Source organism: Pristiophorus japonicus, chromosome 6 (genome assembly GCF_044704955.1).
Source record: "Pristiophorus japonicus isolate sPriJap1 chromosome 6, sPriJap1.hap1, whole genome shotgun sequence".
Lineage (NCBI taxonomy): Eukaryota > Metazoa > Chordata > Chondrichthyes > Pristiophoridae > Pristiophorus > Pristiophorus japonicus.
The window spans coordinates 255,634,974-255,660,423 of NC_091982.1; the positions used below are offsets into that span (position 1 = coordinate 255,634,974).

Consider the following 25,450-nt stretch of genomic DNA (forward strand, 5'->3'; position numbering starts at 1 on the left):
AATTTACTATTTGTGTGTTGAGAAGTGCTGGACGTGAATCAGCAGCAGTTGTTGCTGGACAATCAATCTGTTGGCTGTCTGTGGAAAAGACCTGATTCTGCACTGCATTTGAACACTCTTGCAGATAGCATTCACCCCCTCAATTTTGCTGAGCTGCTTTGTTAGCATATATTTTTTGTTTATTTGTGGGATGTGGTCATCACGGGCGAGGTTGGCATTACTTTGCCCGTCCCTAGTTATCCTGAGAAGGTGGTGGAGGGTCGCGACTTGAGCCGCTGCAGTCCATGTGCTGAAAGTGCTCCAACAATAATATTAGGTTGCGAGTTCCAGGATTTGGACTCAATGACAATGAAGGAACGGCGATTATATATTCAAGTCAGGGTGGTGTGTGACTTGGAGGTGGATGTGTTCCCATGCATCTCTTGTTCTTGGGGGCGAAATTGGTCGTCCGCCCATTTCTCGTCGGTATGCCGGTGGTATGTCGTTTCGTACCGCCGGGTACTGCTGGGGCGGAGTATGCGTGATTTTCGGCACTTTTTTCTCGGCGGCATGCTGAGTGGAGTGCAGCGGGCGGAGCGGAGTGCAGTCGGCGATGTCTGGGTGATGAGTCATTTTCACTCGGGAATCTTCAGGCCCTGAGTTGTGAGCAGGCTGCTGTGAACCCCCGCCCCCCCCCCCCCCCCCCGAGAGGCACTGACGAGAATCCATGGAGATTGCCGGCCTGAGAGCAAGGTGTAGGTATGTGGATGGGCGGGGGGGGGGGGGGGGGGGAGAGGAGAGGAGAGGAGAGGAGAGGAGAGGAGAGGAGAGGAGAGGAGAGGGAGAGAGAGAGATTGCTGCTGCTGTGGGGGTTGGGGGGGGGGGGAGAAAGAGGGGAGATTGCTGCTGTGGGCCGGGGGGGTGGGGGGGAGAAAGAGGGGAGATTGCTGCTGTGGGCCGGGGGGTGGGGGGGGGGGGAGAAAGAGGGGAGATTGCTGCTGTGGGGCGGGGGGGGGGGGGGGAGAAAGAGGGGAGATTGCTGCTGTGGGGCGGGGTGGGGGAGGGATCGCCAGTTGGGGAGGAGGACATAGCTACTTAGGAGGAGATTGTTGGGGGGGTGGGTGAGCGATAACCTTTTTATTTTACAGATAAAGATGCATACCGCCGACTAAAGATCGACTTAAAACCACCTTTTCCAGGGTCGGTGGTAAGTGCTCAATTTGTTACATTTTGGGCAGTATGTCGGCGGTGTGCATGGGTGGACAGTATGCATATCGCCCAGCGGTTTGTCACTGATGAATTTTCCGACGGGCAGTATGTAGTTATTATTCTAATATGTTGGCGATCCGCAAACGGTATGTCCACCAATTTCGTGCCCCTTATCCTTTTAGGTGACGTAGGTTGCCAATTTGGGAAGAAGCCTTGGAAAATTGCTGCTGTGCATCTTGTAATTAGTACATACTGCAGCCACAGTACTGGTGGTGGCGGGAGTGGACATTTAGACTAGTGGATGAGGTACTGATCAAGTAAACTGTTTTGTCCTGAATGGTGTTGAGCTTATAGTGTCTTTGCACCTGCACCTGCCTTCACACGTGGGGAGTATTCCATCACATTCATGACCTGTGCCTTGTAGATGCGGAGTCAGGAGATGAGCAGCTTGTCACAGAATAGTTAGCCTTTGACTTGCTCTAGTCGCCACGGTGTTTGTGGCTGGTCCAAATGAGTTTCTGATCAATAGTGAACCACAGAATATTGATGGTGGGGACTGTGTATTGGTAATGTAATGGGGAGGAGGTTGTTATGCGCTCTCTCTTGTTGGAGATGGTTATTGCCTGGCACTTGCGATGTGAATGTTCCTTGCCACTTATTTGCTCAAGCCTGGATGTTGGCCAGCTCTTGCTCCATGGGAGTAAGAACTGCTTCATTATCTGAAGATTTATGAATGGACCTTTTAACACTGCAATCATTATCAAGCATCCCCACATCTGACGTTATGATGGAGATAAAATCATTGAAGTAGCTGAAGATAGTTGCCCTGAGGAACTCCTACAGCAGTGTCTGGGGCAGAGATGATTGATCTCCCAACAACAAATGTCTTCCTTTGGGCCAGGTATAACGCAGCCACTGGGGAATTCCCCCCTGATCCCCACTTACTGTAATAGGTCTGGAGCTGAGTGATCCTGGTGGAACTCAAACTGAGCAGTGAGCAGGTTATAGCAAGTCCATATAAAAAAACAAACCAAGCACTAGGGTTTATTTCTAGATGTATAAAGGTAGGGAAGTTCTACTAAACCTGTATCAAACCTTGGTTTAGACCACAGTTAGAGTACTGCGGACAGTTCTGGTCGTCATATTATAAAAGGCACTAGAGAGAGTGCAGAGAATATTTACAAGGATGATACCAGAAATGCGAGGGTATAGATATCAGGCAAGGCTGACCAGGCTATGGGTCTCTTCTCATGGAAAAAAGAAGGTTGAGGGGTGATCTAATAGAAGTCTTTAAAATTATGAAAGGTTTTGATAATGTATACAGAGAGAATGTTTCCACTTGTGGGGAAGTGCATAACTAGAGGCCATCAATATAAGATTGGCCCTGAAATTCCGGCCTCGCCATACGTACGTACAGGCCCGGCGAGACCTCGCAAAAGCTGGTTTTTGGCACATAGCTTACTTTTACCAGCGTAAGAGTTTTAAAGCATATAAAAATAAAATTTAAATACACATTTTTATAATAAAAACCTTATCCATGAAGGTAAGTTTATTTTAAACCCCATTAAAACACTTTTTTAAAAAAAAAACTAAAATTTTTTCTAAAACATTTAATTAACTTTAATTTCAATTAATTTTAAATATGTGTGGTGTTTTTTTAATTTATTATGTTGTGTTTGGGTGCTTTAGGGGATTATCTCATTGATAGTAATGAGAACTCGTAAAATCAGAGTTCCCATTACTATCAATGAAAATACTGCAGAGTGATTGGTGGTCCAGGTCCTCGTGACTCCAGCTTCTCTGTCTGTATCTAGAAGACGCGGACGCGCTGCAAAGCGCGTGGAGAGAAAGCCTCCGACCGGAATCCAATGCATCTCCTGGACCACCAGGTACATTCGTAGAGAAATTTCGGGTCGGCAGCATTCGTACAAAGGAAGCCTCCGACTAGAATTTCAGGGCCATTATCTTTAGTACTACTAGCGAGGATGCTATTAGGGCCCAGTAGTATAGTGGTTATGTTACTGGACTAGTAATTCAGAATCTTGGACTAATGATCGAGAGATGAGTTCAAATCCCACCACGGCAACTGTGAAATTTAAATTCAATTAAAAATAAATCTGGAATAAAAAGCTAGTAACAGGATTGTTGTTAAAAACCCATCTGGTTCACTTATGTCCTTTTAGGGAAGAAGATCTGCTGTCCTTACCTGGTCTGGCCTATATGTGACTCCATACCCACAGCAATGTGGTTGACTCTTAACTGCCCTCTGAAGTGGCCCAGCAAGCCACTCGGTTGTATTTAAGGCGGCAGCTCACCACTTTCGCGAAGGCATTTAGGGAAGGGCAATAAATGCTGGCCTTGCCGGCAACGTCTACATCCCGTGAATGAATTTAAAAAACTGTGTCCAGTGCACTCAACCGTTTCTTGATATCACGTGTAGTGAATCAAATTGGCTGAAGACTGGCATCTATATTGGTGGGAGTTTCAGGAGGAGGCCGAGAACGATTATCCACTTAGCCTTTCTGGTTGAAGGTAGTTGCAGATACCTGTACTTCAGCTTGACTTTTGCACTCAAGTGCTGGGTTCCTCCAATGTTAAGGATGGAGATACTCACTGAGTTTCATTATTTGTTTAATTGTCCACCACCATTTGCAACTAGTGGTAGGGCTACAGAGCTTTGACTTGATCTGTTTGTGAGATTACTTAGCTGTGTCTATAGCATGCTGCTTTTGTTATTTATCGTGTATGTAGCCCTGTGTTGTAGCCTAACCAGGTTGGCATCTCGTTTTCAACTACGCATGGTGGTGTACTTGGTATGGTTTCCTACACTTCTCATTGAACCTGGTTGGGTGGTGCTGGAGAAGTGACGGATATGCCAGGCCATGCGTTTACAGATTGTGATGATATACAACTCTCCTGCTGCCGATGGCTTATAGTGCCTCATGAATGCCCAATTTTGAGCTGCTAGAAATGTTAATCTATCCCACAGCATGGTGGTAGTGCCACACGAAACAGTACTAGGTCTCCAAGAAGATGTCACTTTGGCTAATGTTGTGCAAGATGCATCTGCAACAGGTAGATTTTTGAGGACGAGGTTACATAGGTTATTCCTTTGTGTTGTTTCTCTCACCACCTGCCGTAAGTCCAGTCTGGCAGCTATATCTTCCAGGGCTCGATCAGTGGTGGTAGTACCAAGCCACTCTTTGCAATGGACATTGAGGTTTCCCACCCACAGTACATTCTATGCCATATTATCTTTGATATTTCCTCCAAGTGGTGTTCAACATGGATACGGACAAGGATAGACCAGGAATAAAAGTCCTAACTTGGGGGGAAAAGCAAACTTTGCTAAGTTGAGAAGTGATTTGGCCACAGCGGGCTGGAAACAGCTACTTGAAGGTAAATCAGTGGGAGGCATTCAAAGAGGAGATCCGGAGGGCTCAGGCCAAACATGTGCCCTTAAAGAAAAAGAGTGGGAATAACAATTCTAGAGCCCCCCGGATGTCTAGGGACTTGCAGGGGAGGATAAAGAAAAAAAAGGGAAGCTTATGTCATATACCGACGGCTAAATACTGTAGAATATCTGGGGAATATAGAAAGTTCAGAGATAAAATTAAAAAGAATATTAGGAATGCTAAGATTCTTGGCAAGTAAAATTAAGGAAAACCCAAAGATGTTCTATAAATATATTAAGAGCAAGACGATAACTAAAGAAAGGGTAGGGCCTATTAGAGACCATGAGGGTAATCTGTGTGTGATGGCAGAAGATGTTAGTATGGTTCTTAATGAATAATTTGCATCTGTTTTCATAAAGGAAAGGGGCAATGCAGATACTGCTATCGAGGAGGTGTGTGAAATTCTGGATGAAGTAAACATAGTGAGAGAGGAGGTATTAAATGGTTTAGCGGCTATGAAAGTGGATAAGCCCCCAGACCCGGATGAAATGCATCCCAGGCTGTTGAGCGAAGCAAAAAAAGAAATAGCAGAAGCCTTGACCATCATTTTCCAGTCCTCTTTGGATTCGGGCAAGGTGCCGGAGGACTGGAGGACTGCTAATGTGGTACCCTTGTTTAGGAAAGGAGAAAAGGATAGGCCGAGTAATTACAGGCCTGTCGGCCTAACCTCGGTGGTGGAAAAAATCCTGAAGGACAGAATAAACCTACATTTAGAAAGGCAAGGATTAATCCGTGATGGTCAGCACAGATTTTTTAATGGAAGATCATGATTGACTAACCTAATTGAATTTTTCGAGGAGGTAACCAGGAGGGTCAATAAGGGTAGTGTGTATGATGTAGTGTATATGGACTTTAGCAAAGCTTTTGATAAGGTCCCACATGGCAGACTGATCACGAAGGTTAAAAGCCCATGGGATCGTGGGCAAAGTGGCAAGTTGGATCCAAAATTGACTTAGAGGTAGGAAGCAAAGGGTAATGGTTGATGGATGTTTCCAGTGGGGTTCCGCAGGGCTCAGTACTGGGTCCCTTGCTTTTTGTGGTATACATCAATGATCTAGATTTGAATATGGGGGTATGATTAAGAAGTTTGCAGATGACACTAAAATTGGCTGTGTGGTTGATTTTTAAAAAAAAGAGGAAAGTCATGAACTGCTGGCGGATATTAATCTACTGGTCAGGTGGACAGAACAGTGGCAAATAGAATTTAATTCGGAGAAGTGTGAGGTAATGCACTTGGCGAGGGCTAATATGGAAAGAGTAAAAACATTAAACGGTAGGCCACTTCGAAGTGCAGATGAACAAAGGGACCTTGGAGTGCTTGTCCACAGGTCCCTGAAAGTAGCAGGCCAGGTAGATAAGGTCGTTAAGGAGGCATACGGAATGCTTGCCTTTATTGGCCGAGGCATAGAATACAAGAGCAGGGAGGTTATGCTTAAATTATATAATACACTGGTTAGGCCACAGCTGGAATACTGCATGCAGTTCTGGTCACTGTGTTTTGGGAAGGATGTGATTGCACTGGAGAGGGTGCAGAGGAGATTTACAAGGATGCTGCCTGGAATTTTAGCTATGAGGACAGATTGGATAGGCTGGGTTTGTTCTCCTTGGAACAGAGGAGGCTGAGAGGAGACCTCATTGAGGTGTATAAAATTTTGAGGGGCCTTGATATAGAGGATATCGAGGGCCTTATTTCACTTGGTGGAAAGGTCAATTACGAGGGGGCATAGGTTTAAGGTGGTTGGTGGAAGGTTTAGGGGGGGATTTGAGGGGAAGCTTCTTCACAGAGGGTTGTGGGGTCTGGAACTCATTGCCTGGAAAGGTGGTAGAGGCAGAAACCCTCACCACATTTAAAAGGTGCTTGGATGGGCACTTGGAGTGGCGTAACCTGCAGGGTTACGGACCTAGAGCTGATAAGTGGGACTAGACTGGATAACCTCTTGTTGGCTCGTGCAGATACGATGGTAAGCACGTCAGGAAATCTAATACGGCCAGACTGATCTCCTCGACTAGTTTCGATCGCTTGGATGGGTCGGAGAGGAATTTTCCCAGATTTGTTTTCCCCAATTGGCCTAGGTTTTTATGCCTCTCCCAGGAGATCGCATGGCACCGGGTGGGGTTCTACGAAAGACTAGTATTAGAGATTCATAAATATATATTCAATTTGTAGTCATTGACCAAATTAATCTTACCCATGATTCTCTGAGCATGGGAATGTTAGGAGCTTCTTGAATGCACGCTGATCTCAGTTTTGACTAGGTTCAAATAACAAACTAGCGAGCTACAGTCACATTATTATAATAAAGTAGAAATTGGAGTCGGTCTAATCAACAGTTAGAACGCAGTAGCATAAACAAGACAGGTTCCAAGGAGATGAAAGAATTTATAAACAAGATAATATGGTCAAGCAGGCATTGATGGAAAATTACTGGAGACAGGCGTGGCCACATGCCAGCTCTGGTTTTGCGTGACAATGGTATTTCACCCATTGGAACCAATTAAACAAGGTGCTTTTGTTCAAGACCATATATGGACACTGGCCAAGTGAACTTTTGATAAGAAATTGGTTAAAACATCGATACTTAAAGAATGCCTTAGTACAGAGACGGCTGGAGTAACAACGTACAGATTTCGGACAACATTGACCTGCGCGCGGGCGTTCCAGGGACCTGGGCCTGTGAGCTTTTGGCAACTGTCGCTTTTTGTTAAGTATATACTATTGCTGTAAGCTTAATAAATCTAATCCATTGCACAAACCATACTGACTGCTGCCTAATTGATACGTCTGGCTATGAAACCTTAAAAGGTTTTATAGGGTGGAGTGTAAAATGTTGCGATACATGGGGTATCGCAGTTGTGTGGGGCGGACTGGTTGGGCCGGATGCTCTTTATCTATCCGCCATTGTTCATTGTTCATAGGTTTATATGTAACCTTCAGAGCTGCTGACCGAGGGCCGTGCGGCTCTTTGTCGGCTGGCACGGAAATGATGGGCCGAAATGGCCTCCTTCTGTGCTGTAAATTTCTATGTTTCTATGGAGTGCTGATTTAGTCAGCTGAGGGAGGATGATGCATGGTAATCAGCAAAAGGTTTCCTTGCCCAAGTTTAACCTAAATGGGGACTGGAGTCAATGCTGAGGATTCCCAGTCCCACTTCCACCCAACTCTATACCACTCTGCCCCCACCTCTGGTGGGTCTGTTGTGCCAGTGGGACAGTGCATACCTTGTGATGGTGATGGAGTAGCCTGGGATGCTGGATGATGGGTATGATTCTGCGAGTATGACTATGTCAGGCTGTTGCTTGGTTAGTCTGTGGGACAGCTCACCCAACTTTGGCACCGGTCCCCAGATGTTACCGAGGCGAACTTTGCAGTGTATACCCTCGTCATGTCCAGTTTAATGCCTCGTTCGCAGCTGAGTGGTCCGTCCAGACTTATTTTTGTAGCAGTTTGATACAACTACGTGGGTTGCTATGGCAGTCAAGAATGAACCATATTGATGTGGGACTGGAGTCACATTTAGGCCAGACCAGGTAAGGACTGTAGGTTTCCTTGCCCAAAGTTGGGTTTTTATAACAATCTGATAGCTTCATGGTCACTTATTTTTAACTGATGCCAAATTTTTATTTCCAGATTTTAAAAAAAATTGAATTAAAATTCTCATATTGCCATGGTGTATTTTTAACGCACATTCTCTGAATTATTAGTCCAGACCACTATTCCCTCTTTTTTTTTTTCCCCCTGGTGCACGGTCCCTTTCAATTTGCTGTAGCAGCCGCACATGTGCGGCATCTCGAGCAGCCTGCAAGCAGCCTGCGCGGGACCTCCCGATTAGAAACATAGAAAATAGGTGCAGGAGTAGGCCATTCGGCCCTTCTAGCCTGCACCGCCATTCAATGAGTTCATGGCTGAACATGCAACTTCAGTACCCCATTCCTGCTTTCTCACCATACCCCTTGATTCCCCTAGTAGTAAGGACTTCATCTAACTCCTTTTTGAATATATTTAGTGAATTGGCCTCAACAACTTTCTGTGGTAGAGAATTCCACAGGTTCACCACTCTCTGGGTGAAGAAATTCCTCCTCATCTCGGTATTGGTGTGCAGCCACGCACCTTAGGGGGAACATTGGTCCAGACTTCTGGATTACTGGTTCAGTTTCATAACCACCACGCTATTGTCCCTGATTTTGAAGATTTGAATTCAATCAGTATGTCACCTCAGATGTGATCTCAGTATTTTTGTTTCAAAAGATCGGATTGAGGCATTCATTCACGAGCTTGTTTTGTGAATGAAGAAGGGCTATCTGCCCCTTTGTGACAGTGGAAGACTGCGCAAGTCTGTCGGCTGAAAGTGTCCAACACTTGCCTGGCTGTAGGATCAGTTGCAGAAGTGTTTCCAGAATCTGGCAATACAAAAGGTGATACATGAGTCAGGAATCCTATTATCACATTAAAACCTACAACTAATCATCAAAGGATGAGGAAAACCTCATTGAATTGGCAAGTGATCAAATGCTAAAGTTTCCTCAGAAATCACAAGCTAATTTTTGGCTGTGGATCTAACCTGATTTTAGCACATAATGAGCTATGAAGCCATTCATTTCCAGTGCATCCACCTGTCTATTGGAATTTGGGTTTTCCATACGGCTCAACTTAAGTATTAAACTTGCTTTAAGATGGAAACAGGAAAAAATGTAATCACGTTTGACCTGGATCAGATATTTTAAAAAGTATTGTGGGTGAGGCTGGGAAATGTATAAACTCTGAATCTTTTACTTTATACGGTCAACTCGACAGTAACAGAAGCATTACAGTGTTGTGAAAAACATTGCTTTAATCGTTCCTATTTAGTAAATACTGTGGCTTGACTGGGTACCCAACTCTCACTGAAATGTCATTTTATTAATTTATAAATTGTCCAATACAGGTGAACCCTAACTGTTTGTTGAATCTGTTTGTACAGCTAAAGAGTCCCTGTACAGCATCCTGATTAAGAACATTGTTGCAGTTGAGAAACTTGAAGAAAAATGCTTCAACAGAAAAAATGTAAGTGATAACTCCATTCTAAAGTAGCTTATGGAAGTACATATAACTAAACAGAAGCTGTTTTTTCTTAAATATAAACAGAAAATGCTGGAAGTAGTCAGCAGGCCAGGCAGCATCTGTGGAGAGAGAAACAGAATTAATGTTTCATGTCAGCGACCTTGTGTCAGAACCATTCTGACGAAAGGTCATTGACCTGAAACAATGGGGCTGAATTTGCACCCACTACGGGTGTTTAAGAGGTACGCACACGCCCGTAGGGGCCCCACAAGTTCTGAGTTTAGCCCTGGTTGGGGTAGAAATAGGAAAGTTAAATGTTAATGAATCTTGAAAGATGTAAAAAAAAAACTTTCCGCTGTCCTGAAAACTGAAGTTTTGGATGAAGGCAATGTTAGACCCACCATTCGTTTCAACTTCTAAATGGCATTGAAAGTACAGAGCTGGCACGCGTAATGAATAGTTGAGTAATCCTTTTTGTTGCTGGAACTAAGCTTAAAATTGTCTTCTGAATTATTGGGCCCAAGTTTCGGCCTCAGTTGCTCCTGATTTTTTGGAGCAACTGGTGTAGAACGGAGTATCTTAGAAATCGGAATTCTCGGCATTTAGTTTGCTCCAGTTCTAGTCAGTTAGAACAGTTTCACTTTGGAACAGAATTTTTTTTTTCAAAAGGGGGCGTGTCCGGCCACTTACGCCTGTTTTCAAAGTTTCGGCAGTGAAAACTTACTCCAAACTAACTTAGAATGGAGTAAGTGAAGATTTTTGTACGCTCGAAAAAACCTTGTCTACACTTTATAAAATCAGGCGTAGGTTACAAATCAGGCGTAGGGAATGGGGGGGGAGGGGGTTTAAAGGGAAGTTTACAAACATTAAACACTTCAGTTTTACAAATAAAGAGCCATCATCAATAATAAATGATGAATACATCAATAAATCAACCAATAAATCAATCCAAAAAAAATTTAAAATTTTTTAAAAATCAATAAATAAAACATTTTCTACTTACCGACTGCAGCACCGGGAGTCCTTCAATAGCATGCTGGGACGGCCCCCCCGAGTGTGTCTCTGTCAGTGTCTCTATCTGTCTGTCTATGTGTGTGTCTCTCACTCTCTGTCAGTGCCTGTGTTTCTGACAGTGAGGTGGGGGGGAGAGGGAGAAGGGAGGTGGGGTGGGGAGGGGGAGAAGGAGAGAGAAGGAGAGAGGAGGGAGAAGGGGAGAGAGAGGAGGGAGGAGGAGAAAGAGAGGGGGGAGGGGGGGAGGGAAGGAGAGGGGGGAGGGAAGGAGAGGGGTGGGGAGGGGGAAGGAGACAAGGAGGCTGAATGGCTGGGCCCAAGACCTCGGGCTAGATTTACAGGGGGGTGGGGGGGGGAAGAGAGAGAGTTGCGGGGTGGGGGAGGGGAAGAGAGAGAGTCGCGGTGGGGGGGGGGGGAAAGAGAGAGAGAGAGTCGCGGGGGGGGGGGGAAGAGAGAGAGAGAGAGTCGCGCGGGGCGGGGGAGAAGAGAGAGAGAGTGTCGCGGGGGGGGGGGAGAGAGAGAGAGAGAGAGAGAGTCGCGGGGTGGGGGGGAGAGAGAGAGAGAGAGTCGGGGAGGGGGGGGGGAAAGAGTCGCAGAGGTCCAGGGGGGAGTCGAGTCTGGTTGGGTTGGGGGAAAGCAGGAGCTGGGCGTGGGAGGAGACTTATGCACGCAGCCCCAGTGAGGCCATTCGGCCAGGGCTAGGGGTTGCGTGCTTCGGGCCCCTCCCACACAGTTTTGGGCGCCTGGAGCTACTGCACATGCGCGCCCACTGTAGCGTGCATGTGCAGAGGTCCCGGCACTGTTTTCGGCGCAGGGACCTGGCTCCGTCCCCAACAGCTCGTGCTGCGCTGCGCCCGGCTGCAGAAGACCTGCAGGGAGCCGGAGAATAGGGAATTTTTTTTTAGGCACACTTTCTGGCGCGAAAAATGGGCGTCCAGGTCGGGGCTGCGCCGTTTTAGGCACGTCCCGAAACTTGGGCCCATTATGAAGATGGAGAGGAAGTCAGCACCTGCTTCAATATGCCAAAGTGTTGGAATGGTTAAATTGTTTTGAACTTTGAAATAAAGCATTGATTTTTTTTTTTCGTTCATGGAATGTGTGCATCGCTGGCAAGGCCAGCATTTATTGCCCATCCGTAATTGTCCTTGAGAAGGTGGTGATGAGCCGTCTTCTTGAGCCACTGCAGTGGTGAAGGAACGCCTGCAGTGGTGAAGGTACGCCCACAGTGCTGGTAGGGAGGGAGTTCCAGGATTTTGACCCAGCGACGATGAAGGAACGGTGATATAGTTCCAAGTCAGGCTGGTGTGTGATTTGAAGTCTGTGGGAATCGGGAAAACTCTCCACTGGCTAGTCATACCTAGCACAAAGGGAAAATAGTTGTGGTTTCTGGAGGTCAATCATCTCAGTCCCAGAACATCGCTGCAAGAGTTCCTCAATGCAGTGTCCTAGGCCCAATCATCTTCAGTTGCTTCATCAATGACCCTTCCTTCCTTCCATCGTAAGGTTAGAAGTGGGGATGTTCGCTGATGATTGCAGTGTTCAGTTCCATTCGCAGCTCCTCAGGTAATGAAGCAGTCCATGCCTGCATGCAGCAAGACCTAGATGACGTTCAGGCTTGAGCTGATAAGTGGCAAGTATCATTTATGCCACACAAGTGCCAGGCAATGACTATCTCCAACAAGAGAAAGTCTAACCACCGTCCCTTGACATTCAACGGCATAACCATCGCCGAATCCCCCAACATAAACATCCTAGGGGTCACCATTAGCCACATAAGTACTGTGTGGCTACCAGAGCAGGTCAGAGGCTGGGTATTCTATGGTGAGTAATTCACCACCTGACTCACCAAAACCTTTCCACCATCTACAAGGCACAAGTCAGGAGTGCGATGGAATACTCTCCACTTGCCTGAATGAGTGCAGCTCCAACAACATTCCAGCTCGACACCATCTAGGACCAAGCAGCCCACTTGATTGACATCCCATTCACCACCTTAAACATTCACTCCCTCCACCACGAGCGTATCGTGGCAGCAGTGTCTACAAGATGCACTGCAGTAACTCACCAAGGCTTCTTCGACAGCACCCGCGACCTCTACCACCTAGAAGGACAAGGGCAGCAGGCGCATGGGAGCACCATCACCTCCAAGTCATACACCTTCTTGACATGGACTTATATCAGCATGATCGTTGGGTCAAAATCCTGGAACTTCCTACCTAACATCACACTGACTGCAGCAGTTCAAGAAGGCAGCTCACCACCTGCTTGAGGGCAATTGGGGAGGGGCAATAAATGCTGGCCTTGCCAGCAACGCCAAAATCCCATTGATGATTTTTTAAATACAATAATTAGAATCCATCAGGTTACTGTTTGCCATAAAAAGTCAGTCTATGTCTACTTTGCTTTGGATTCATTCAATCTTATACCACAGAAGGCAGCCATTCAGCCCATTGCACATGCTCCAGGTTCCTTAGTCCCATTCCTCGGACCTTTCCCCATACCCTACCTTACATTATTTTTCTTTTTCAAATATTTATCCACCCCTTCTAAATACTATTCTGGATTCTGCTTCCACAACTATTTCTGATGGGGCATTCCATGTTGTAACAACCCTCTGTTTTAAAAAAAAATCTTCTAACCTTTCCCCTCATTCTTTTGGTGGCAATTTTATATGTAATCCTTCCTGTTTCTGACTCACCAACTACTTAAACTAGTTTTTCCTGATTTACTTTATAAAAACCTTTCATAGTTTTGAAGATGTATGCTAAATCTCCACTTAACCTTCACTGCTCTAATGAACTACTGTTTCTTCATCGTTCATTATTAACGCCATCCCTGGTATCACCATCATCATTATTAATCCTTTTTGTATCATCCCCATGACCTTGATGTACTTCCTAAACTAAGGTATCCAGAACTGGACACACTGGTCCAAAATGTTCTCTATTCCATTTGCACTGATCTTGCTGACACAAAGTTGCACCTATATTTTCTGCAGAGCTCATTTACCTATGCCAGAAACATTTTTTTTAAACTCATAAAACAAGTGCAAATGCAATGCAAACATAGCAAGTGAGCTTCAAAGCCTCTTGTCTGTGCTGCTGCTCTTCCACTTTCATTATTATGCAAAACAGTGGAATATCCATTGGGAAGGGCATTCCAGCTATTTAGTCCTTCTGAACATGCGGATGGGAGTGGGGGGGTAAGGGTCTGAAAAATCTCGGGTGTATGAAGACTAACCAACACCTTGGTTAAGTATAGTGCTGGTCTTGGTAAAGAAAACTTCAGAAACCTCAATTACACCAATATCAGGTGACTTCAGTTGTACTGGGCCTTAATTTTGGGGTGTAAATCTACACCAGAACATTACTGACATAAATTGAGCCGGCGGGGGTGTGGAGCTAATGTAATGAGCAGCGGAGCTATGTAAATGAGCAGCAGAGCTATCTGACAGACATATCCTGGAAGAGCAAATTCAGCATAAAACTGGTGGACGGGGTCCAAATCAAACGGGCGGTGTCGAGCTTTTTTGAGTATTGTTGGAGCTGCACTCATCCAAGCAAGTGGCGAGTATTCCATTGCATTCCTGGCTTTGGGGAGTCAGGAGGTAAGTCACTCGCTGCAGAATACCCAGCCTCTGACCTGCTCTTGTAGCTACCGAATTTATGTGGCTGGTCCAGTTACGTTTCTGCTCAAAGGTGACCCCCAGGATGTTGATGGTAGGGGGGATTCAACGATGGTAATGTCATTGAATGCCAAGGAGAGGTGGTTGTGGTGCGAGTGTTACATGCCACTTATTAGCCCAAGCCTGAATATTGTTCAGGTCTTGCAGCATGTGGACATGGAATGCTTCATTATCTGCGGAATTATCAATGGAGCTGAACACTAATCATCAGTGAACAGCCCCACTTCTGACATGATGAAGGGAAGGTATTAATCTGCTATGTCCTTTAGAAGTCACTTGAAATTCTCTTCACCACCGTTGACTATGTTCCCTATTTTTATGTCTGCAAATGTTGATATTGAGCCCTTCATACTTGAGTCCAAATTATTTAAATGAAATACTGAGAAAAGCAATGGTCTCAGCACTGGTCCCTGGGGATCACTATTTACATCTCCAGTCCAGCAGCATCCATTAAACTTTTGGTTAGAGCAAGTTAATGTTCGGACTATTTTGATTTTTTTTCTTAAGCTGATTGCTCTACTAGTCTTTAATTTAGTGTGAAGTGTTGGGGAGTTGCATGCTTTAGATTAATCAACAGACCGTGCGATTCTTTGTCCTCTTTTAGCTTTAACAAAATATTGTATCTGAATTTAGTTTCTCTCGTGGAATTATAATGCCGATTTTCCTATCCATTGCTCACTTCCCGGTAAAAGATCATTTTGGTTAACATACACAAAACAGGCCTAAAGAAGTAATGCAAGTGTCTCTTTGAACTCCCCTAGCCCTTCATTTTCAATCAAGGACTCAATAGAATAGAATAAAATAGAATAGAATGGCTACAGCACAGAAGGAGGCCATTCAGCTACTTATCCAATTCTCCTTTGAAAGCCACGATTGAATCTGCCTCCACCACCCTTTCAAGCAATGCATTCCAGATCATAGCCAATGTTTTTCCTCAAGTCACCTTTGGTTCTTCTGCCAATCACCTTCAATCTGTGTCCTCTGGTTCTTGACCCTTCCGCCAATGGGAACAGTTTCCTCTCTCTTTTCTCTGTCTAGATCCCTCATGATTTTGAACACCTCGATCAAATCTCCTCTCAACTTTCTTTGCTCTAAGCAGAACAACCCCAGCTTCTCCAGTCTATCCACAGTGCCCAGAATGGGACACAATATTCCAGTTGAGGCTGAACCAGTGTTTTATAAAGGTCCATCATAACTTCCTTGCTTTTGTACTCTATACCTCTACTTATAAAGCCCAGGATCCCATATGCTTTTTTAATCGCTTTCTCAACCTGCCCTGCCACCTTCATGATTTGTGTACATATACCCCCAGGTCTCTCTGTTCCTGCACCCACTTTAGGATTGTACCCTCTAGTTTATAGTACCTCTCCTCGTTCTTCCTACTAAAATGTATCACGTCACACTTTTCTGCGTTAAATTCCATCTGCCACGTGTCTGTTCATTCCACCAGCCTGCCTGTGTCTTCCTTGAAGTCTATCCCTATCCTCCTCATTCATTGTTCACTGTACTTCCAAGTTTTGTGTTATCTACAAATTTTGAAATTGTGCCCTGTACATCGAAGTCATTGATATATATCAGGAAAAGCAGTGGTCCTAGTACCGACCCCTGGGAAACACCATTGTATATACCTTCCTCCAATCTGGAAAAACAACTGTTCACCACTACTCTTTGTTTCCTGTCACTTAGCCAATTTTGTATCCATGCTGCCATGGTCCCTTTTATTCCATGGGCTTCAACTTTGCTGGAAAGCCTATTATGTGGCACTTTATCAAACACCTTTTAGAAGTCCATGTATACCATATCAACCGCATTACCCTCATCAATCCTCTCTGTTACTGCATCAAAAAACTCGATCAAGTTAGTAAAACATGATTTGCCTTTAACACGTGCTGGCTTTCCTTAATTAATGCACATTTGTCCTAGTGACAATTTTGTTCCAGATTATCATTTCTAAAAGCTTCCCTACTACCGAGGTTAAACTGACAGACCTGTAGTTGCTGGGTTTATCCATGCATGCTTTTTTGAACAAGGGTGTAACATTTGCAATTCTCCAGTCCTCTGGCACCACCCCCGTATCTATGGAGGATTGGAAGATTATGACTAGTATCTCCGCAATTTCCACCTTTACTTCCCTCAGCATTCTAGGATTCATTCCATTCCATCCTGGTGACTTATTTAATTTAAGTACAGCCAGCCATTCTAGTACATCCTCTTTTTATCAATGTTTATCCCATCCAGTATCTCAACTACCTATTCTTTCACTGACTTTGGCAACATCTTCTTTCTTGGTAAAGACAGATGCAAAGTATTAATTTAGTACCTCGGCCATGCCCTCTGCCTCCATCCGTAGATCTCCTTTTTGGTACCTAATCAGCCCCACCCCTCCTACCACCCATTTACTATTTGTATGCCCATAGAAAACTTTTGGATTCCCCTTTATGTTAAACTCAAAGTAGATTTGAATAACAATACATTTTTGTTTCAGATGTTTCAAGTCCTCAGTATTGAAAGACCTGAAAGACCACTTTATGTTCAAGCCAGTAATTGTGTGGAGGCCAATGAATGGATTGAGATAATCACCAGAGTGAGCCGTTGCAATCAGGAAAGGCTGCATGTTTACCATCCTTGTGCTTTTTTATCTGGAAGCTGGCTCTGCTGCAAAAAAACAGATGAAAAAGCTATGGGGTGCGCCAACTGTACTGGGTAAGTCATTCTCATTGGGCCCAAGTTTCCACACGCGCCTAGAACGGCGCAGTCCCGACCTAGACGCCCGTTTTTCGCGCCACAAAGTGCGCCTAAAAAAATCCTCGGTATTCTCCACCTACCTGCAGGTCCTCTGGCCCTCGGCGCAGCCAGCACGAGCTGTGGGGGGCGGAGCCAGGTCCCGGCGCTGAAAACAGTGCCGGGACCTCTGCACATGCGCGCTACAGTGGGCGCGCAAGTGCAGTAGCTCCAGGCGCCGAACTGTGTGGGAGGGGCCCGAAGCACGCAGCCCCTAGCCCTGGCTGAATGGCCTCACTGGGGCTGCGTGAATAAGACTCCTCCCACGGCCAGCTCCTGCTTTTTCTCTTTCCCCCCCCCCCCCCCCCCCCCCCCCCCGGACCAGACCCAACTCCCGCTCCCCGACTGGACCCGACCCGACCCGCGCTCCTGTTCCCGCTCCCCACCTCCCCGACTGGACCCGACCCGACCCGACCCGCGCTCCTGTTCCCGCTCCCCGACTGGACCCGACCCGCGCTCCTATTCCCGCTCCCCGCCCCCCCGACTGGACCCGACCCGCGCTCCTATTCCCGCTCCCCGCCCCCCCGACTGGACCCGACCCGCGCTCCTGTTCCCGCTTCCCGCCCCCCCCCCCGACTGGACCCGACCCGCGCTCCTGTTCCCGCTCCCCACCTCCCCGACTGGACCCGACCCGACCCGCGCTCCTGTTCCCGCTCCCCACCTCCCCGACTGGACCCGACCCGACCCGACCCGCGCTCCTGTTCCCGCTCCCCGACTGGACCCGGCCCGCGCTCCTGTTCCCGCTCCCCGACTGGAACCGACCCGCGCTCCTATTCCCGCTCCCCGCCCCCCCGACTGGACCCGACCCGCGCTCCTATTCCCGCTCCCCGCCCCCCCGACTGGACCCGACCCGCGCTCCTGTTCCCGCTTCCCGCCCCCCCCCCCGACTGGACCTGACCCGCGCTCCTGTTCCCGCTCCCTGCCCCCCCGACTGGACCCGACCCGCGCTCTGTTCCCGCTCCCTGCCCCCCCGACTGGACCCGACCCGCGCTCTGTTCCCGCTCCCTGCCCCCCCGACTGGACCCGACCCGCGCTCCTGTTCCCGCTCCCCGCCCCCCCCCCCCCCCCCCCCCCCGACTGGACCCAACCCGACCCGCGCTCCCGACCCGACCCGACTCCCGCTCCCAGACTGGATCCGACCTGACCTCCCCCACCCCCTCTCCCTCCCTCCCCCCCACCTCTCTTCCCCCCTCTCTCTCTCCCCCCCTCCCTCTCTCTCTCTCTCTCTCTCTCTCTCCCCCCCTCCCTCTCTCTCTCTCTCTCTCTCTCTTTTTCCCCCCCCTCCCTCTCTCTCTTCCCCCCCCCCCTCTCTCTCTCCCTCCCCCCCCCCCCCCGAAAGGCCTGCCTAAAGCACTTTCACATAGGTAGGAAGATGGTTTATTTAATCTTTGCTTATAAATGTTTATTCAGGTTGGATTTATTTGTATAAGTATAAATAAGGATTTATTATAGAATTTAATGACTTCCCTCCCCCCCCCCCCCCCCCTCGTTCTGGACGCCTAATTTGTAACCTGCGCCTGATTTTTTAATGTGTAGAACAGGTTTTTTCAATTCTACAAAAATCTTCACTTGCTCCATTCTACTTTAGTTTGGAGTACGTTTTCACTGTGGAAACTTTCAAATCAGGCGTCAGTGGACGGACACGCCCCCTTTTGAAGAAAAAATTCTGTTCCAAAGTAGAACTGTTCTACCTGACTAGAACTGCAGAAAAAAAATGTGGAGAATTGCGATTTCTAAGATAGTCCGTTCTCCACCAGTTGCTCCTAAAAAATCAGGCGCAAATCATGTGGAAACTTGGGCCCATTAAGTGAAAAATATTATCATGGACATGTTCCCTTTTAAGCATGCAGGCTGATTATGAAAAAAAAGCAATAAATAAAGATCAAATGCTATAATGAAACTAATCTGTAACGATAACTACACTCTAATCTACAGAAAGTGAACTTAGTACCAAATTGAAAATATTTCACAGTTTAATAAGTTGTGCTTTGCCAGACTGGAATCACTTCCTGTGTAGTGTCCAGTTTGGTGTCTGCCTCAGAAATCATGGTGACCCCAACGTAATGCATAACTCTCAATGCTTGTAATCATGTTAGGAAGTACTGATGTTGATTTATTCCAATTTTTGTTTCCCTTGGCCTAGCATTGTCCTGAATTTTTTAATTATTTTTATATAAAAATGTATATTTATAAACTTGATTATTGGGCAAGAATAATGCCATAGTAGCTATGATACCAGATTGTTAGAAAACCCAAAACTGAGTACTGAATTACACTTGGCAAAGGTTCTTCTCCAAGTAATTTTGGTCCAAATTTATTCAAGTTGAAATAGAAAAACAGCCATAGTAATGAGTTCTGGGTAGCTCTGTTATACTTTAAGTGTGATGTGATGTGATCTATTAATATTAACATAGGAATGCCGTCTCGTGGGACAATAGCAATACAACACAGATTTGTTCAATTTCAACACTTTTGATCTTTCTGTGGTGTCTAATTGTAATATCATCAGCCCATTCTGTAGAACAAATGCTGTTTTTTTATTTGCGGTGGGGATAAGATATAGTATAGATAGTCCAAATCATTTAGGGAAATATCAAAAGGAGTGCTTTTACTTATTAGTCTACTTCCTGCATTACTATTACTACAGTTTTTGTCTTTGCCTTCAGAGGTTCTCCAGCAAATATCCAACTGGACATTGACTGTGACCGGGAAGTTGAAAGGATATTTTCACTGTTCCAAGCCAACCTGCCTAGGCTGCAGAAAATGGAAGGTAAGTTTCCCAGTGATTGTGAGTTTTTTATTTTCATCTCTTGATTTTAAATGTAAAAGTGAAATTAAAAACATGTAGGACCTGAAATTGTAGTTGGGGGCTTCCCATGGGCAAATGCCTCCAATCCGCTAGAAAAGTATGCACCTAACTGGTGCCTCCGTATCTTCGGACTCTTGCAGTTCCGGGCCTGCAGGTGTATACCTGCGTATCCCAAGTGTTAGATCTCTTAATTCTCAATGAGATGTGAAATCCGGTTGTAGGTTTAAAGTAACTTTATTCCAGCAGCAGCAAACAAGCACATGGCTTAAAATGGCTGAATTTATAACGGATCGACTGACAATAGTGAGCTCGCCCCCTTTGACCTTATTGGCTCAATCGATTCAACAGTATGTGTTGTTAACCCATGGTTGGCTCTCAGCCCAAAGTCCTGAGATGTCAAGTTGATTGATAGCCTAATGCATCGTGCCATTTCACAATACACAATCTAACTGCTATCTGTGTGTTCTCCCAACTTTGCAGCCTGCTTGAATTCTCTTATCAATCCCCCCTTTGATTCTTTCACAAACTGAATCATAAAACATCCGATATCACTGGTTAAACATTCTTAATAGAGTTTCCTTCTAAAATTTGTTGTTGTGTTTCGCCACATGTCCGGGCTAGTAGCTTCCACACAAATTTACACCAACCTGAATTCCATCGTGGCCACAATGGAAGTCTGGTTTTAGTAGGTTAATTAACCTCATTCCAATTTAATCCAAATCAGTATCTTAATTCAACCAGTAAACAACCTTCCCTTAAACATAACATACCCCTGTGCCACATACAGACGGTCTGCTGGGACCTGCTAAGCGTCTCACCTGTGGGACAGCAACTACATGCCGCCTGGTTGCAACAACATTGAATCAACATAAACAAACAATATAAAAGTAAAGTAATTATAACAAATAGAATCAAACCTTCCACCAATGAAGTTCCTATTGAACCAGCCATCCAGTGGCCCCGTTCCACAAAGTGAATGATGGGGGTTGCTTAAGTTTTTCTACCTCCTTTTGGATATGCTCCGCTAATTTCTTCAGAGCTATCTGGGATATATGTGCAGCACTCAGTTCCGAGTAGGGTGCAAGTACCTCCCTTTTCAGCCAGGATGTAGTCAAGGGCCATTCTATTCTGTAGGGCTGCTGTGCGGATTGCTACCATTTCTGCATTGATTTTAACTAGGGCCTCAAGTATCATTGGCTACCTGTTCCACAATGGATGCCATGTTAATGGATTCCCTTGCCAGTTTGGTGGTCCCACACCCGGGGATCAAAATGGCAAAGGACCTCTCTGTTTCTGTGATAGCTCTCTTAGGACAGTGTGGATGTTCCGACAGTGACTTTATATGACACATATATGGCACAATGTAGGCTAAATAGCAGGATCCCATCCAATTCTGGGGCAGCCAAGGGTAGGCCTTGTGGCCACACACCCAATAGGTGCCATTATAGGCAATGAATGTTAGCTGATCCTTTGTCAGCAACACTCCGGGGTCTGTCCAGGCTTTTCCATCTGTTTTATTCAGAATCCCCGTTACGTTAAGAATTCCCACATCGGCCCAGTTTGGAAGGTTCCGTGGCTTGATTATATTATAATTCCGGGAGCAGTTATTATACCCCATATTTTGGCCTCCCTTCATGTTTCTAATCAGACAGACTGATTCCCCCGGTCTTCCTACCCCTGTTGTATTAGTGATAACAAAAATTGGGGGCCGTTTGGAATTATTGTACCACGGTTGGTACCCCCCTTCAAAGGTAGTCAGATTGTAACCTGCTGACTTCCATTTAGGTGCCCAGTCTTCCGTGTCCTGAAACGCATTGCCTGTTTTGTTTTGATCAATTATCCACTCAGCCATTTCCGAGATATTCAAGGGAATTGGCCTCAAGGGAATTCCTCCCTTTGAGTGAATAGGAATATGCGCACACACCCAACAACTGGAAATGTTACCTTGTTTGGCATAAATGTATGTCATATATAAAAAGGTATTTACATGCGATTCCCTGGGCACTCTACTATTTCCCTTTGGTGCAGAGGGTCGGCTAGTAAGAAGTAGGCAAATGCCTAGAATACCTACAGTCAGTAGTACAGTAAATTTATACATTTTGGCAAAAAGTAATTGTCCTTATCAGATTTCAGCTTCAGTTACGGGTGCTCATTTAACATGTGAGGCGTGGATCCAGGCTTTCTTTCCTTGGACTTTAACAGCTGTCTGGGTGGTCAATAACACTTGGTAAGGTCCCTCCCACTTGGCACCCAAAGGTTCTTTATGCAACTTTTTCACATAGACCCAGACTCCCGGGATGATGTCGTGTCCTCCTTCGGGTGGATTACCCCAAGCTGCCGATACCTGTCGGGAAACAGAACTAATAGCATTGGTTAGGTTCTGACAGTATGATAACAAAGTGTCACTCATTAAGTGAACATCAGCTTTCCGTAAATCAATAGTTCCTGGCAGCGACATGGGTCTTCTTGTTATGATTTCAAATGGGCTTAGACCTGTAGTTCTGTTCGGGGTTGCCCTAATGCGACATAGCACTATTGGTAGTGCCTGGGGCCATGGTGTTCCTTCTTGGTGATATTTGGCAAGCCATTGTTTTAGAGTTCGATTCATTCGCTCTACTTGTCCTGATGATTGTGGATGATAAGAACAGTGTAAATCCCACGTAATGTTCAGTAACCTACAGACTTCTTGGCAGACAGCACCTGTGAAGTGTGTTCACTGATCTGAGTCGATGCTACTCGGGACTCCCCATCGGGGAATGTAATCCTTACACAAGACCTTTGCAGTGTGATTGGCTGTGGCTCTTTTAGTTGGGACAGCTTTTACCCATCTAGAGAATCTGTCGACCATGACAAGAATGTTCGTGTATCCTTGGCATGAAGGAAGAGATATATAATCAACCTGCAGATGCTGGAATGGTCCGACAGGGGCAGGGGGCCTCAGTTGGGGCTTTACTGTGATGGGTCCAGAATTATTTTTCTGGCAGACCACACAGCGGTCTGCTACCAGCTGGGCATGTTTTTTAAATCCCCGACCCCACCAGCTTTTCTGGAACCGTGCCGTCATCTGTTGTGAGGCCAAGTGTCCCCACGAGTGGATCTGTTGGGCTAAAAAAGGCATAAGCACTTGTGGCGCGACTGGCTTGTCGGTAACTCTTTGTCTCCAGACACTGTCTTCACATTGCTTAATTCTTGCCTCAATCCATGTCCATTTTTCCTCTCGGGAGCACTCGCCTTGCATTGTTTGAAGGTCTCGTGTCAGAGTCCTGAGTGCTTTCAATCTGCACATCTGTGTTGGTTCTTCTGGGGGAACGCGCTAGGCGGCATGTTTAGCTGCCTGGTCGGCTAGGGCATTTCCCTGTGCTTTTGTGGTATTTTCCTTGATACGGGCCTTACACTTCAGGATGGACACTTCCTGAGGTAATTGTACAGCCTCTAGTAAGTCTCGGACTTCTTTTCCATTTCAGATAGGTGTACCAGCAGCAGTGAGGAACCCTCTTTTCCGCCATAACAGACCAAAGTCTTGAGCAACTCCAAAAGCATAACGCGAATCTGTGTAGACATTAGCTGCCTGTCCTTCTGCTATTCGACATTCTTCTGACAGGGCCCGTAACTTGGCCTGTTGTGCTGACGTTCCTGAGGGTAAACATCCTTTTGCCACTACTTCAAAAAAGGTTGTAACTGCCCATCCTGCTATTGTACCATTGTCAACAAAGGAGGAACCATCTGTAAACAGGATGAGGTCTGGGTTGTGCAGAGGCTCCTCTGTTGCTAAGGCTGCTGCTTCTGTTTCTTCTAAAATCTCCACGCAGTCATGCTTTTCACATTCTTCCCCCCTTGCTCCCTCGATTCTGACATCGGGAGCATAGTTGTGGGATTAACCGGGTTGGCCCGGACGATATGGAGATTAGGAGCTTCCAAAACTGCTGTCCAACGGGTCCATCTAGCTGCTGTCGCCTGAGACATTCTATTCATAGACAGCAAAGCGTGTACAGTGTGGGGACACTTGACAATCAGCTTTTGGTCGAGGACTAGACCCGCAGTGATCATTACCGCTCGACATGTAGCTTCCATGGCCCTGAGGCAACTTCCCCATCCGAGGGCTACCGCATCCAGTTTTGCCGAATAATAGCCAATAGGTCTTTGCCGATCCCCATGTTCTTGTGTCAGTATAGCTGTCATATATCCTTCTTTCTCATGGACAAACAGGGTAAATAGCTTACCACTGTCGGGGATTCCCAGAGCCGGTGCCGAATACAAGGCCTTTTTCAAACTCAGGAAGGCCTCTTGCTGTTCCTTAATGAGGGTGATGGCTTCTTTAGAGGCACGTTTCCCTTTAAGATATCATTCAGTGGCTGAGCAAGCTGTGTGAAGGAGTCAATCCAATTTCTGTTAAAGTTACACAATCCCAAAAAAGACCTTAGTTCCTAGATAGTGGTGGTTTTTTTAGCAGCCCGAATGGCTGCAGTTCTATCCTGGGTAAGTTCTCTCTTTCCTTGTGAAATCTTTTGTCCCAGGTATACAACCTCTTCTTGGGATATTTGTGCTTTGTCGATGCTGGCTTTATGTCCTTTCAGCCGAAGGTGGTCCAGCAGAGCTCGTAGATCTTGTTCATGCTGGTCTTCCGTGTTTGAAGCTAGCAGGATATCGTCTACATATTGGATGACTGTAATGACAGGGGAGGTAATTCTCACAAATGGCTTTGTAAAGCCATGTGGAATACCGTAGGGCTGTTGTGGAAACCCTGCGGTAACCGGGTCCAAGTATACTGTTGTCCTTGGACTGTGAAAGCAAACCACTGTCGAACCTCCGGTGCCAGAGGCACCGACCAAAATCCGTTGGCCATATCTATAACCGAGAAATATTTATGTTCCGGTTTGAGGGCATTAAAAATGGTGGAGGGATCTGCGACCAAAGGAGCTTTTTGATCAATACACTGGTTAGCTTTCCTATAATCGACAGTCAAACGCCAAGTCTCATTAGATTTCTGTACCGGCCACACGGGGCTATTGGAGGAGCTATGCGTTTTAATAAGCACCCCTTGTTTCTCCAATTGCTGAATAACCGGTAAGATTCCCGCAATGGCAGTTGGACTGATGGGATACTGTTTAGTGCATGGAGGCTTGGTCCCTGTAAATGCCGCAGGCTCCATCTGGAGTAGGCCACAATCGTTCTTATCTTTAGCCCATATCGGGTGTTCCTTCAATTCTTCTTTCTTCAAAGTTCTAATTGACCATGTCACCCGACCATCCTCTCAATGGCAACGATGAATCTACTTGGATTAGGACATCCATTCCCAAAAGGGGTTGATCTACTGGGCCTATCCAGACCGGCGTGATTAGTGCATGTGGACCCAGCCCTATAAGTACCGGTGTTGTCCTTTTAATTTCCATTTTATGGCCCCCAACTCCATAGGCTGTACGTGCCCTACCATCCAATGGCAAAGAGTCTCCATATTGTAGGGGTAAGCATGTTAATTCCGCCTC

The 25,450-nt window shown here is 46.2% G+C and overlaps 1 protein-coding gene across 4 annotated transcripts in view; it reads left to right on the plus strand.

Moving 5' to 3' along the window:
* The window catches only part of rasa2 (RAS p21 protein activator 2), a 238,845-nt gene that overhangs the window by 207,075 nt on the left and 6,320 nt on the right, over nt 1-25,450 (plus strand). For 3 of the 4 annotated variants that reach the window (XM_070883864.1, XM_070883866.1, XM_070883867.1), the window contains 4 exons: nt 3,003-3,077; nt 9,602-9,684; nt 16,863-17,080; nt 19,825-19,928. In XM_070883864.1, coding sequence (XP_070739965.1) covers nt 3,003-3,077; nt 9,602-9,684; nt 16,863-17,080; nt 19,825-19,928 — 480 coding nt within the window. The remainder of the gene's footprint in view (nt 1-3,002; nt 3,078-9,601; nt 9,685-16,862; nt 17,081-19,824; nt 19,929-25,450) is intronic. The other variant, XM_070883865.1, reaches the window with a different exon arrangement.